This window comes from Saimiri boliviensis, chromosome 4 (genome assembly GCF_048565385.1).
Source record: "Saimiri boliviensis isolate mSaiBol1 chromosome 4, mSaiBol1.pri, whole genome shotgun sequence".
NCBI lineage: Eukaryota > Metazoa > Chordata > Mammalia > Primates > Cebidae > Saimiri > Saimiri boliviensis.
Window position 1 is genome coordinate 2532484 of NC_133452.1, and position 14194 is coordinate 2546677.

Consider the following 14194-nt stretch of genomic DNA (forward strand, 5'->3'; position numbering starts at 1 on the left):
TCTAGGAATATAACTAACAAGGAACGTAAAGGACCTCTTCAAGGAGAACTGCAATCCATTGCTCAACGAAATAAGAGATGACACAAACAGATGGAGAAACATTCCATGTTCATGGCTAGGAAGAATCAATATCATGAAAATGGTCATACTGCCCAAAGTAATTTACAGATTCAACACACAAAAAAATTAGAAAACTAATAAACAAGTTTAGCAAAGTTATAGGAATCGATATACAAGAAAACCTTTTTTTTTTTTTTTCCTTTTTGAGACAGGGTCTCACTCTGTTGTCCAGGCTGGAGTTCAGTGGTGCAAACACAGCTTACTGCAGCCTTGACTTCCTGACTTCAGTGAATCCTCTGACCTCATCCTCCCTCCTGAGTAGCTGGAACTACGGGTGCATGCCACCACAGCCTGGCTATTTTTTGTATTTTTGGCAGAGGCAGAGTTTCAGCATGTTGTCCAGGCTGCTCTGGAATGCAGGAGCTCAAGTGATCCATCTGCCTCAGCCTCCCAAGGGGCTGAGATTACAGATGTGTGTCACTACACCTGGCCTTGCAATCAATATATAAATTTTATACACTAACAATGAATGTTCTGAAAATAAAATTTGAAAACAATTCCATGTACAATTGTGTCAAAAATAATGAAATACTTAGCAATAAATTTAACAAGCGCAAAATTTCCATGCTGAAAACTGCAAAGCACTATTGAAAGAAATTAATGCAGACCTAAATAAATGGAAAGACTTCCCATGTTTATGGTTCAGAAGATTAACCTTAAGGTAGCAATACCTGCAATAGGTAAACAAATTTAGTTGCAATTCCCATCCAAATCCCAGATGGCTTATTTGCTGGAATTGACGAACTGATCCTAAAATTCATATGGAAATCAAAACACACCGGCCAGGTGCAATGGCTCACACCTGTAATCCCAGCACTTTGGGAGGCCATGGTGGGCAGATCATCTGAGGTCAGAGGTCAGGAGTTAGGGACCAGCCTGCCCAACACAGCGAAACCCTGTCTCTACTAAAAATACAAAAATTAGCCAGGCATAATGGCATGTGCCTGTAATCCCAGCTTTTCGGGAGGCTGAGGCAGGATAATTGCTTGAACCGGGAGGCAGAGGTAGCAGTGGGCCAAAATTGCACTACTGTACTGCAGCCTAGGTGACAGAGCAAGGATCTGGAGAGAGAGAGAGAGAGACAGAGAGAGAGAGAGAGAGAGAGAGAGAATCAAAAGACACAGATCAACCAAAACAATCTTGGAAAAGAAAAAAAATGAAGGATTCACAGTTCCTGACTTCAAAACTATTACAAAGCTACAATGGTTCAAACAGTGTGGTACTGGCATAAGAACAGGCATATATTTCAGTGCAACAGAACTAACAGAACTGAGAAACCAGAAATGGATTTCTGGATCAATTGATTTTCAACAAGGGTCCCAAGACAATTCAATATGGAAAGAATTGTCTTTTCAACAAATGGTACTAGGACAACTGGGTACCTACGTGTAAAAGAATGAAATTGGGTCGCTGCTGCACACCATATACAGAAACTAAAATAGATCAAAGACTTAAATGTAAGTGCTGAGACTACAACAAAATCTTAGAAGTCATAGGGGTAAGCTTTGGCTTTGGAGTAGAGGATGGTACCTTAGGACACGCATGTGCAAGCAACAACAGAGCAGGTAAACTGGTCTTCGACAAACCACAAACTTTTTTTTTTTTTTTTTTTTTTTTACTGCACAGGACGCTATCAAGAACACGAAAAACAACTGACGACATGGAAGAATCATTTGTCAATCATGTATTTCATAAGGGAAGTGCAAATCATGTCTGATAAGGGAATTGTATAAAGAATACTCACTCACACCTCAATAATGAAAAGACAGCCTAAATTTAAAATGGCCAAGGAGCTGAATAGATAGCTCTCCAAAGGAAGTATGCCACGAGCACGTGCACAGAGGCTCAATGTCCTTAGCCATCAGGGAAACGCAAATCCAGACCACGGGGAGATGCCACTTCACATCTGCTGGACTAAGACGGCAGTGGGCATGCGCACGGAGAACGTGGACCCCTCGTGTCCCGCCGGCGGGTCTGACAGCCCCTGGCAAGGTTAAGCAAAGCGGTCACCTATGATCCAGCCGCTCCACTCTCAGGTGCCACGGAAACATATTGCCACACAAAAACTCAGGCAGGAATGTCCTTGCTGCGTTATTTGCAATCGCTGAAACATGGAAAAACTCATGTCATCAACAGACGAATGGATAAGCCAAACTTGGCACAGCCACGCCGTGGGGTACTATTTGGCCACACAAAGGAAGCAGTCTGCAACATGCATGCACCCTGAAAAAGCTCACCGAAAGGAGCCCCCCCAGAGACCACCTGGCGTGTGACCCCATTTCCATGAACTTCCAGAACCCACGGGGTGGTAGTTCCACGTGGGGGTGCGGGGGAGGAAATGGGGGTGGCTACTGATGAGAACAGGCTTTCTTTTTTGTGGGGGCAGTGAACACAACTTCATGAACACACTAAAAACTATGCAACTGTGCACCTTAAATAAGGTGAGTTTTATGGTATGTGAACTGTATCTTAAGCTACTACTTTTTTAAAAATGTAAAAAGCAAGCCGAGCAGCCTGGCCAACATGGTGAAGCCCCGTCTCTACTAAAAGTACAAAAAAATAGCTGGGGGTGGTGGGCACCTGTAGTCCCAGCTACTCGGGAGGCTGAGGCAGGAGAACGGCTTGAACCCGGGAGGCGGAGGCAGGAGAATGACTTGAGCCCGGGAGAAGGAGGTTGCAGGGAGCGCAGACCGCGGCAAAGCACAGCTGTCCGCTGGGGAAGTGGGTGATAGATTTTCCGAGTCTCTAACGCGGCTGTGACGGTGACACCGTCCCTGCAATGTGACACGTTCCCAATCGCGGATCCTTACAGAAACGGCAGAGCCCGAGCGCGCCCTTTCCCCGCCGCTGCTCCCCCGCGCGCCTGGGCCCCTCTCCCGGCTCCTCCTCCGCTGAAGTCACGGGCGCGCTCCCTCCCAGGAGCCGGCCCCGGGGTCTGGGCGCGCCCGTCCCGCCCGCAGCGGGCGAGGGGCCCCGGGGGGCGGCGGGGCGGGGACCTCGGGCGCGTGCAGACCCCGCCCCGCGCCGGCCAGAGACTCCAGCCCACCTGGCGACCCGCGGCCGGGGCGGAGGAGGAGGAGGCGGCGCGGGAGGAGCCGCCGCGACACAGCTCGGGATCCCGCGCGACTCGCGGGTTTCGGGGCCGCGACCCTGCCCGGGACATGTGGGCGCCGGTTGGACCCCCGGGGCCCGCGGGCTGGGACCGCCGCAGGTTGGGCGCGAGGCTGCGCGCGGCGCTGGCGGGGCTGCTGGAGCTGCAGGGGCTGCGGGCCGCGCAGCAGGAGCGGGTGAGGGACGCCCTGGCCGTGCAGCCCCCGCCCGCGCCCGCCGCCCCCTGCGGCCCCCACGGCCACGCGCAGCAGCTGGAGGCGGCGCTGGCCGCGGTGCAGGAGCAGCTGGTGAGGACCGGGCGCCGGGGCCGGCGGGGTCGGGGGTCGCCGGGGTCGGGGTCGGGGGTCGGGACCGGTGCCGGCAGCGACGCTGTGTCAGCAGGAGGGGGGCTGTCCATGGGTGCAGGGGGCGTCCTCTGGATTTGATCCGGTCTCCGAGGAGGGGGACCCGGCCCCCCCCCGCCCCGCGCAGGTGCCTAGCCGTGAAGCGCACAGGCGGGGACCCTGAAACCGGCTCGGGTTACAGCTGGCACCCCGCCCTGCGTGGATGTGCGCCCACCCACGCCAGCATCCCGAAGCCCTCAGATTTTGGGGAGACACCCATGCGTTTGTGACAGCGCTGTTCTGACCTGCGGGTACTGACCGCTGTCCCCGGGGGAGGTGGGCTAGGGACCCTGACTTCACCTCCAGGGGTACCAGGCCTCCTGCCGTCTTGGGTTGGGGGCAACAGTGTCCGTGTGGCAAAGCGCCCCCCGACTTGTCCTCGGGAATGTGCTGACGTTTGTCACAGGTCGCGTCACTGTAATAGAATACTAGGGGACAGCTTGTAACTAACAAAGGCCTCTTCAACTTTAAGATGTGACCTGCCCCGTGGGGAAAGGTGAGTCCTCTGATCCAGAGCAGAAACTGATTTCCTGGCCCTCCCGGCACTGCCTGGGCGCTCCAACCCCTCCTCTCACACAATGGCAGGAACTCCGGTCTTTGCCCTCTGCTCATCATGTTGCAGTATGACTTTGTAAAACTTACTGGCAACAACTCAAAAGAGTGTTGGAAGTAGTTGCCGTATTTTCTTAAAGAAAAACTAGAAAGGTTGGAGAAAGATGTCTGTTTACGTGAGTTACCTCTATTACACTCAGTGGAATTTCTTTTATGTTAGAAATTTAAGACTGTCCTGTTAAAAGTTACTGCCTCTACAAAGTGGCCCAGGTGAAGCGTGGCATCACGGTCAGCCTAGCCCACTCAGCCAGGCTGTTGACGTAGCAAACCCTTCTGGATGAAAGAATCAGGAAGCCCAGTGTCTGGGACGCCTCCCAGGATCCCTGCTATCACCTCACCTTGCAGGAGACCAGGTGGCAGACTGCTGGATTAAGCCCACTGTCAACTCTGCAGCTTCTGCCTCCTGAGAGGGAAGGAGCTGGTGTGCAGACTTTGTTCACTTGCCCAGTGACCAAATCCTGGCTGTTAAGTCATTTGTGTGTTTGCACCCAGACACAGTCTCAAGCTTCTCCGCTTCTGCATGACCTCAGCTCAGCGCACAGCAGTCACGGACTTGTTACTCGTGTGATGGGAAGGGAGGTGCTGCTGAGAGGTCTCAACTGTGCCGTCAAGGGGCGAGAGTGCAGTTGATGATTAACTTGGCTTAAGAAATATACAAATCAAACTTGCAAGTGCTCAGCCTCTAATTACAAGTAGCCTTTTGGATGAGAAGATCAAACAGGGTTTTGTTTAATTTTTTTTTTTTTTAATCGGGGACCAGAAGGAACATGCAGACTTTGTCTTGAAACTTTGTTCTTGGGATGGATTTTGTGATCAAAAGAGAAGAATGATTGAATTTGTGTGACATCAGCACAGGGCTTAACACTTGTACACTTTTCTTACCGGGAAAAACCTTAGGATTGATAGCAGTTCTGTAGTGTTGAATACAATGAAAAGCTGTGCTTGCTAAACAGCTGCACACTCCAGCAACTCCCGGCTGACTCAGGGCCCCTCCGCCCGCCCTGGTGCTCACCTGGCCATCGGTCATCATTCAGGTGTGAAGGCCGGAAGAACATTTATCAGGCCCTGAGCAGCTTTAGCCGACAGGAATTCTCAGGTGCGAATGATTGCTAGCATTTCCAGGGATTTGAACTGCCGGGAAAACAGCAGCACTCCTCACCTGAAGGCTTATCGAAAGCACTGCCCCTTTTTAATTGCTGTGTCACAGAAGAGAGTGGAGGAGGAGGTGATTAGGGGGATTTTCTTGAATAAATAAATGAGTGGCTTTTATTGCTGCAACAAAAGGAAAAATTATTTCAGAATTTGGGGTCTCCCTGTTCTGGGTTTCTAAGCTGATGAAACCCCCTACGCCCTCCGTGGCCCCTTTGCTGCTGCGTGGCCAGTCTATAGAGGGTTGACTCTGCATCCTCATTTATGGTTTGCAAGGGAACTTGTCATTCCCGACAAGTGCCGGCCATGCCCATATTCATGAGGGTTAAGTTCCCCAACAAGCCCTAGATGGAAAGACTTCACCCACTCCCCGGGACCCAGAGCCCACGAGTAGACTGAAAACCCCATCCTTCACCAGTGGATGCTGTCTTCATAGCAGGGAGACACAGAAGGCTCCGGACTCTGCAGTGAAATCTTACCCTGAAGAATTTCCCTGCCTTGGCGTTGCTGGTCGTGACTTGTTCTGAAAGTGGCAGCTTGCAACAATTCCTTTTCCCTGGCAGCTTCCGGCATCCCGTGCTTCAGGAGCAAGCTGTGCGTCTGCTTCTGCAGCGTCAACTTGATGCTGGCGTTTCCCTTGGGCCAACCATGCTTGCTTTGTGAACACACAGGGGAACCAAGGGAGGCAGGGCTGAGAACTTGCAGGGGGCCACTCCTTAGGGCCAGGCAGCCCCAGAAATCTACAAGGCTTCGGTGGCGCTGCTATCCATGAGTCCACCTGGGACCCCTTTGCTGTTGATTGATGGGCCTCTTTTAAACTTAGGTATTGGCATTTACCCCTCTACAGAATGGAGGTGTTAGCCTTGGAATTCAGGCATAGAATGTTTCCTCTGTGCATTCTAGCTCTCAGGGACAGAATGGAATTGTGGATACCATCTCCATATCCTGACCTCTGCGGCGTTTCCATGTTTCACCTCTGCATGTGCCGTAAAGGTGCTGCAGTGGCTGGACTGTTGACTTGCCCACGGAACAGGCACAGCACGTGGGAATTAGCTCATTCTCCTGCGGTGCACGAAGAATGCATTTCAAAGGGATTCGCCTATTTTTTTTAATGGCACCCCCTGAAATAGAAGTCCTCAAACTTTTTGTTGTCATAAGGAACTTTTGTGGTCCCTAGGAAGCCTGTTAAAATGCAGGTTCCCAGGCTTACTCAGTGGAGTCTCAGGAAATGAGTGGGGCCCAGGGTCTGCAGGTATGCCCAGCTGTCTCACTGCCTGGGGAGGCTTGCTGTGAGCGCCTTTATATCAGGCCCTCCGGCCCCTTCCCCAGGCCCAGGGGTTTTGGCTCATGTGCCCCCAGAGCTCACCTTGAGCAAGGCCGCCTAGAGTTAGCCCGAAGACTGGCAGAGGGCAGCCTGGAGTTAGCCTGAATGCCCATAGAGGGAAGCGGAGCGCCGAAGCCACCCAGGGCTCAATTGCTGCTGTGGAGCGAGTCGGGCCAACTGTGGACGCGTGTGGAGAGCGTGCTGTGGGGCTGGCCTTGGAGTGAACCGTCCTCCTTCCCGGCCACGTATCTTTTCTGACTGTGAGCACAAGGTCTGGCCCTAAGAAAGAGTGAATGAAAAGCACAGTCATACAAACCCCAGGTCAGGGCCAGCGGTCGGGGTTGGAGACAGTGGCCAGAGTTAGGGCCAGCGATTGGGGTTAGGGACAGTGGTCAGGTTTAGGGACAGCAATCGGGGTTAGGGACAGTGGTCAGGGTTACAAACAAGGCGTAAATCCTGAATGACGGAGTCCTGCAGACGCAGACAGGACCTGAGGATGTAATAAATAACCTGTGAATGCCTGAGAGCTCTGCGTGTCCTACAAACCCCTGGACCATTAATCAGAAATCAGCAACTGAAGGTGGGGCTGGCCAAACATTAATCACAAAGCAATTAACCCGCACAGACACTGGGGCGGGGAGGGGCTGGAGGAGGAGGACAGAGCTGGCCGTGTGCAGGGCCCCTCCTTCAGAAGAAGGGGAGTGTGATTTAGAAGAGGAGAGGGAACATGGATCCTTTTCAGCACTGAGGTGTGGCCTCACAAAGAAACTGAATTTTCTGTGGGAACCTCGGGTTTTGTTTTACGACAGGCAAGGGAAAATCCTGAGCTGTAAGAATCCCCCGCCCCTCTGTTTGGATCCAAGCTTCCTCTTTGCATGGCTGGAGTGTGAGAGCCCTCGTGTGTGCTGCGCAGGCTGGTGCCGTTCACCCGGAGACTGGTTTACCTGCGTCAGAACGTGCAGGGTGAGAAGCCCGCATGTTTACATGAGGCTGGGTGGGCCTGGAAGCACACAATTTTGATGAAATTCAGGGTTTTTTTTTTTTTTTTTTTTTGCCATGTTCACATTCACAGATAATATTATGGCTTCCAATTCTGTCACTGTGCAAACTTGGGAGGTTGTTGGGAGGCTCCAGAGTTGGATCCTGCAGGAGGGAGCTGCTGCCGGCACGGAAGCTGTGCGCTGGGTCCCGGCCTCCGCTGTCCGCTCACCCGCGTTGATCGCAGGCACTTGCGTTTGGAAAATCCGAGAACTCGTTCTCTCATCAGACCAGGAAACCATCGCTCCCTGCCTGTTTTGTAATGACTTCTCATATTGTGGAAATGACCACAGTCATTCCCTAAAGCCTAGGTTATGGGATTCAGAGGAATTCCTCATTTCCTGCGTAAAATTTGAAATATAATTAATCATTTTACTAAGAGAACCAACCACATCATTACATTCATTAATTACTTGCCTAAATCGTAATTGTTAATCAAAACAAGAAATGTTTTAGAATTAAAAGACACACACACACACACACACACACACACACACACACAGTGTCCATGCTCATAATCACCGCTTGAGAGCTGGGGAAGCTGAGGCCCGTAGAAGGCACAGCCTCTCAGGGCAGGGCTGTGATGGAAACTTGGAAATACCCAGCCCCTTGGCCAGGCTCCTGCCTGTAATCCCAGCACCTTGGAGGCCAAAGCGGGTGGATAACGTAAAAGCAGGCCTTGGAGACCAGCCTGGGCAACATGACAAGACCCCATCTCTACAGAAAACACAAAAATTAGTGGGACATGGTGGCTCATGCCTGTAGTCCAGAGACTCAGGAGGCTGAGGTGGGAGGATCACCTGGGCCTGAGGAGGTTGAGGCTGCAGTGAGCCGTGATTGCACCACTGCGCTCCAGCCTGGGCAACAGAGCAAGACCCCATGTCAAAAACAAAACAAAACCAAAGATCGTGAAGGCAGATTTCCAGCTGCCATTTATTTATTCCAGGTAAAGCTGACATTTTCCATGTTTGGCTGAGAACCTTCTCTCCTGGTAGCTCTACCAAAGCCTGTCACAGTTCGAAATGTGGCTTCTTCTATCAGGGAGGGAGGAGGGGCTGAACAGTCAAGGGGAGTGTATCTGTCTTTCCACTGGAGTTTCTCGCCTTCTGGAAAAGTCGAAAGGCTTGTGCCTACCAGGCACCAAAGACCCAGAGGTGGCCGAGGGAAGGGTGCGGCCGGCCCAGGCAGGCGCCCGGAAAGCCCGACACAGCGGAGCACTCTCCTAGGCAGGCGCCGCCCGGTGGAGGGTGGAGATCGCTCCTGTCTGCAAAGAGGAGGTGCTGTTTTCAATCCGGATTTCACTCTGGTATGCTGTCGTGTTCTGTGTCCTTATAAAGAAATGTGTAATTTGAAAAGTTCTGACGAATAAAGCAGTCTGAGCTGGAGAGAAACCCACGCGTGTGTGTGGGAGTCGGGGAATGGGTGTCAGCGAACAGCGGAGCAAGGAAATGGCTTCAGAATGAGCAGGGCCAGCGCCAGATCGAGAAGGGGGTTTCACGTGGACCTCGGGAGCGTGAACGGCGCTCACCATGCATCTTCAGTTGTGGTTTCTGTGGGCTCCATCGTTCCCTTCCTCTGCTTTCCTTCCTCAGTCGCGGCTGCGACAGCGGGACATCGGCCCGAAGACCCACCTGGACCAGCTGGACCTGCAGATCAACAAGCTGCAGCTGGATCTGGGCCCGATCTCAGGAGAGGCCCCGGACAGCGACAGCAGGCCCAGCTCAGGTACCCGGGCGCCCCGACCTCCCGTCTCGGGCTGAGCTCTGCAGTGTCCGGCAGGGACAGTGCTGCTTCCTCAGGCCCATCTGAAAGTTAGGAGGCAACTGAAGCCTGAGAAAGCATCTACGACTGAAGAATACTAAAATGAAATACTGTTATGTCAAGGGGTTTTAGGAAAAAGGGCATATATATGAATTGGCTACCTCACTCTTATTTTCGTAATTTGCAAAGATGACATGGTGGTCTAAGTGACGTTGCTGGACTCAGGAGGCCTGGGGCGGAAGCCCCTCCCCATACTGGTCCACTCCTCACCCTAACTTGGCAGCACCAGCGGGGAGAGCCACGCAGGTGCCAGAGGCCTGTCCTCAAAGGGCTGAACTCCTAAGAGGCCACCCTTTAAGCAGGCATCAGCCACTCAGTGCTAAAGGGACCACTTGCCAGGAAAAGGGAGGGCCAGTGCTGGAGGGCACGGGTGGAGAGGGCTCTGACCAGCCCACTAACAGTTCCTGGGAAGAATCCTGACGTTCTCACCGGAGCCACACTCTCCCGGGCCGGCTGTATGGACGATGGCCCAAGCCTCCCGTAGCCTCAGCTCAGGGGTTCCCCCGGGCCCTCCTGTGCTGTGACAAGCTCCAGAGGAGAGGGGCCCTGGGCTCTTCTGGAGGGGGTCACTGACCTGCCGTGTCTGCTCTGTCCAGGCTTTTACGAGCTGAGTGATGGTGGCTCCTGCTCGCTGTCGACGTCTTGTGCCTCTGTCTGCAGTGACCGCGTCTCCCCGTCGATGGGCAGTTTGCTGCCTGTGGCCCAGGCCCCCAAGGCCAGGCCCAGCATGGGGGACTGGAGGCCCCGGTCGGTTGATGAGACTGCTGTGCCAGCGTGGAGGCCCCAGGCTACCCAGGAGGGTGACAAGCCGCCAGGCACCCTGGGGGAGGCAGGCCAGCCGTCGGGCACGTTCTGGCCCAGGCCGGTGTCTACAGGTAAGAAACCACTAGGCAAGGTAGGGGTCTCATCTCAGGCGCAGGGTTCCGGAGTGCAGCCCCCAGCTGCTGAGGGACCCACACGAGCGTGCTCTGCGGCTCTAACGGCCACTGGAAGCCTCCACAGGCCACGCGGTGGTTTGGAGGGAGGCAGGAGTCCAACGCCCCGGGTGTGTCACCACCAGCGATTCTAGAGCAAAGCACTTTGCCCCGTATTCAAAACAGGAATCAGCAAGTTTAAAAGCATCCTGTAAAGACCCTGGATCCACTGGTGTGTGGAGTGAGAGTTGGGCTGAAAGCGCTGGCTGGGAGAGAACTGGGCTCACACCTGGATCCCGCCTGCTGGCCCCGGAGGGGCTGCGGTTGTCTTCAGACTGTCTCCAAAGGCACAAATGTCACTTTGGGCCTCACTTTGTTTCCAATACAAAGCCTGGCTTAGTAGTAACCATTTGGTCTTTAGTTACTGCGAAGCCCCATGGTTTCCTCCAGGGCGTCTGCAGGGACTGGCTTCATGCCCTGGCCTCCCTCCCTGGCCTCCCTCCCTGGCCTCCACTGGGGCTCCATCCCGTGGCCGCGGGGCCTCTTCTCTCTGGGCAGCCTCCAAACCTTCCGGGAAACAAGGGTGCTGAACTGGAGATTCTCACTGCCCATGCACTCTTCCTCAAAGGGAAGGGTCGGAGCAGGCTGAGGGGGTTGTGCTGCAGACGCAAATGGGGCCCTGCAATCTCTATCTGGAGGGGGACCCCAGTGGCTGAGGAGTCGCTGTCTCCCAGAGGGCCCAAGAGTTCCTTGAGGCAGCAATGGGCAGCATTTCCTTCCTGTCTGCCACGCACGAAATCAACAGCACACTAAATCCCCTCCCTATTCAGGTCTTCATTTTTCTCATTACCAGGTGATCTCGACAGAGCCCTGCTGGCAGACACGGGGCTCCAGAAAGCCGGCCCCGACCCTGAGCTCCTCAGGCTCCTCTGCCAGGGGGCAGACATCCCGCTGTACATGCTGGACCCCAAGTATCGGCAGGACCTGGTGTCGAAGGGAGGCAGGGAGGTCTACCCGTACCCCAGCCCCCTGCACGCAGTGGCTCTGCAGAGCCCCCTATTTGTCCTGACTAAGGAAACCCTGCATGGCAGTGGCCCCTCGTCCCCTAGGAAGGCCCCCCTGGGCCCTGCAGCTGTGAGTACTGTCCAGACTGGGCTGGTCCTCGAGGCTGGCCCGGCCAGAGCCAGAGCCTATATCGACAGGCTGCTGCGTCTGTGGGGCCGGGAGACCCCAGCAAAGGGTAGCGGGGGAGAGCAGGGACCTCAGAGGCATGCAGTGTCCCCACCCCCACAGAGGCAGGGTGGCTGGAGTGCAGATGGTGGAGGCCGACTCAAGAAGCTGGTCTTTGCCCCAGGGAGGGAGGATGAGGGAGGGCCAGCTCCGAGGAGGGGTGCCAGCAGGGGCGGCCCCCAGCAGCAGGGACCTATGCCCCTTGAGAGTCCTCAGCACCCTGGCAGCCTTCCAGAGGAGAAGCCCCAGCCCTCGAACCATTGCGTCCTCAGGGAGACCATGGCGGGGCCGGCTTCCAGCTCACAGGCCCAGCTCACACCCCCAGCTCAGGACTGTGGACATGACAACAGGTTGCCATCCAGGAGGCTGGACGAGAGCCCCCCGCCGTCCTCTGGGCACTTTGCCCACCTGCCCTTTGCTGCCAGCAAGCCTTCACCACCATGGCCGAAAACGGGTCCCCCCAAGAGCAAGGCTGAAAAGATGAAGAGAAGGCCCACGGACAAAGTGCTGAGGTTCGCAGGGCAGCCGCCGCTTCGGCTGGAGAGGCTTGAGGGTGCCCAGGCTGCCACCCAGCTATCCCTGGAGTGGGACTCTGCCCACTGGCCCCCAGGGAGGGGCGTGCTCCAGAGGAGGCTGGCCCTGGCCTGGGAGGTGCCTGGGCGCTCCTGTTCTGAGTCTACCCTCTACCCCATGCCCGTCCTTGTCCCCCTGACGGTGGCCCCGCAGGAGAGCCAGCAGACCTCAGCCCAAGCCCTGTTCCCCGTGGAAGCGACACTGCTGACCTCGGCGGCCAGGAGGAAGCACGGCCGCTGGCAGTCCACTGTGGACATTTCGGGGCGGGCCCGCCTGGCCGGTTACCCAGAGTCTAACCTGGGGCCCCCCAGACCCACGGCCAGGAGGGTGGGTGGCCCACAGGCCCGGGGCCGGCCCGCACTGGTCCGCCAGGATGCCCACACCAGGAGCGACTCAGAGCCCTCCAAGCACTCGGCCGAGTGTGACCCGCGGTTCCCCTCGGTCATCCTGGAGACCAGCGAGGGGGAGGCCAGTGAGCACAGCACCAGCCGATTCGCGGACCACGAGTCCGGCAGCAGCGACGGGGAGGGCGGCGCCCGGAGCAGGGATTGCGACCCGGCCATGGGCCACGCAGCGGCCGGGCACAGGGAGCTGGCCTGGCCCCAGGTGGGCCTGGTCAGCTCGAGGTCACTCCTGTCCCCCGTGCCCAAGCTGTGCCGTATCAAGGCCTCCAAGGCCCTGAAGAAGAAGATCCGCCGGTTCCAGCCGACGGCCCTGAAGGTCATGACCACGGTGTGAGCCGCCGCGGCTGTCGGGAGGAGCCGGTGCGCACAGAGGCTCTTTCCATGCGGTGACCTGTGGTTGGCTGTTCCAGGGGTGCCCATCTCCCGAGGCCACCACGGAACAGGAGGCCCCTCAGATGGGCTGTGCCTGTGGAGTGCAGCCGTGCGCCGCGCCCCGGCGAAGACCCGTCCGGAGCTCTGGTTTCAGCTGCCAGCAGCCTCCCGGCCGACCCAGCGTCTGGTTTCAGCCTCTCCCCAGACGCTGCTTGTTCCTGGCAGTGCCTGCTCCTGCCTCGTCATCCTCCCGAGGCTTCGCCTGCCCTCCCTCCACGCCGCTGGGGACGCGGTTTCCAATCTTTCAGCCATTCCTCCCCAAAAGCATCTTAAAGAGACGGTTGCGGGACTCTGTGTTGGAAATTGTTTTGAGCTTAAACTCCATGTTAAGCTGTCAACACGCATAAACACCCAAATCATGCCATGATCCCCTCAAATAAAAGGAACTTTGTTTTCCTGTTTTAGCGTCCTCCTCCTCCCTGCGCAGTGGGGACCCGGAACACTCAGGCCTGCCCATTGCGGGGCACGCTGCAGCTTCGGGCGGGGAAGGCACCTTATAAATGACTCGAGACTAAGCTCTAGTTTCAGTATAAAAAGTGAGACATAAAAGTGTTATAAAAAAATAAACAACAACAACCTGTTTTTGGTGTTTATGTTTCCAAAGAGAGTTTTCCTCAAATTTTCAAGAAGAAAGATAACAGCGTTTCCAGGTAAGCTGCCTGGTGACGGCTGTCACAGTTGCAGTGCAGAAAGCAGCCTTCTCCTGAGTGATTAAAAGAATTTTACGTGAAGGTGGACAAGGCCGTCGCAGTCCCTGTGGACGTCCTGGTCTCTCAGGGCTGGTGCAGCTGGGCAGGATCTTTGGAAGGAAGCCAGTAAGAAAACCAGTGGAAGACAGGAGTGGACTTTGTTTTTTTTTTTTTTTTTTTTTTTTTTTTTTTTTTTTTTTGGTGGAGTCTTGCTGTGTCGCCAGGCGGGAGTGCAGTGGTGCAATCTTAACTCACTGCAATCTCCGCCTCCCAGGTTCAAGTGATTCTCCTGCCTCAGCCTCCCAAGTAGCTGGGATGACAGGCACCCGCCACCATGCCCAGCTAATTTTTGTATTTTTAGTAGAGACTGTGTTTCACCGTGTTTGCCAGGATG

General features: G+C 55.2%; 1 protein-coding gene across 2 annotated transcripts; it reads left to right on the forward strand.

Moving 5' to 3' along the window:
- Positions 1–3026: 3026 nt before the first annotated feature.
- On the forward strand, positions 3027–13700 carry DACT2 (dishevelled binding antagonist of beta catenin 2). 2 transcript variants are annotated; one of them, XM_039467939.2, is made up of 4 exons: positions 3027–3518; positions 9330–9462; positions 10155–10433; positions 11326–13700. In XM_039467939.2, exons 1-4 carry the CDS (start codon positions 3282–3284, stop codon positions 13011–13013), a joined length of 2337 nt encoding a protein of 778 aa, XP_039323873.1. In that variant the 5' UTR covers positions 3027–3281; the 3' UTR covers positions 13014–13700. The 2 variants fall into 2 exon arrangements, with proteins under 2 accessions (XP_039323873.1, XP_010329610.2); XM_010331308.3 differs by lacking the exon at positions 3027–3518 and adding an exon at positions 3640–7662.
- Positions 13701–14194: the final 494 nt, after the last annotated feature.

Bases quoted from the DNA above. Each gene is read 5' to 3' on its own strand.
- DACT2 (XM_010331308.3), top strand. From the start codon at position 7,216: ATGCCTGAGAGCTCTGCGTGTCCTACAAACCCCTGGACCATTAATCAG. The intron at 7,663-9,329 runs GTGAGAAGCCCG...TTCCTTCCTCAG, and splicing joins CCTGCGTCAGAACGTGCAGG to TCGCGGCTGCGACAGCGGGA. The intron at 9,463-10,154 runs GTACCCGGGCGC...TGCTCTGTCCAG, and splicing joins CGACAGCAGGCCCAGCTCAG to GCTTTTACGAGCTGAGTGAT.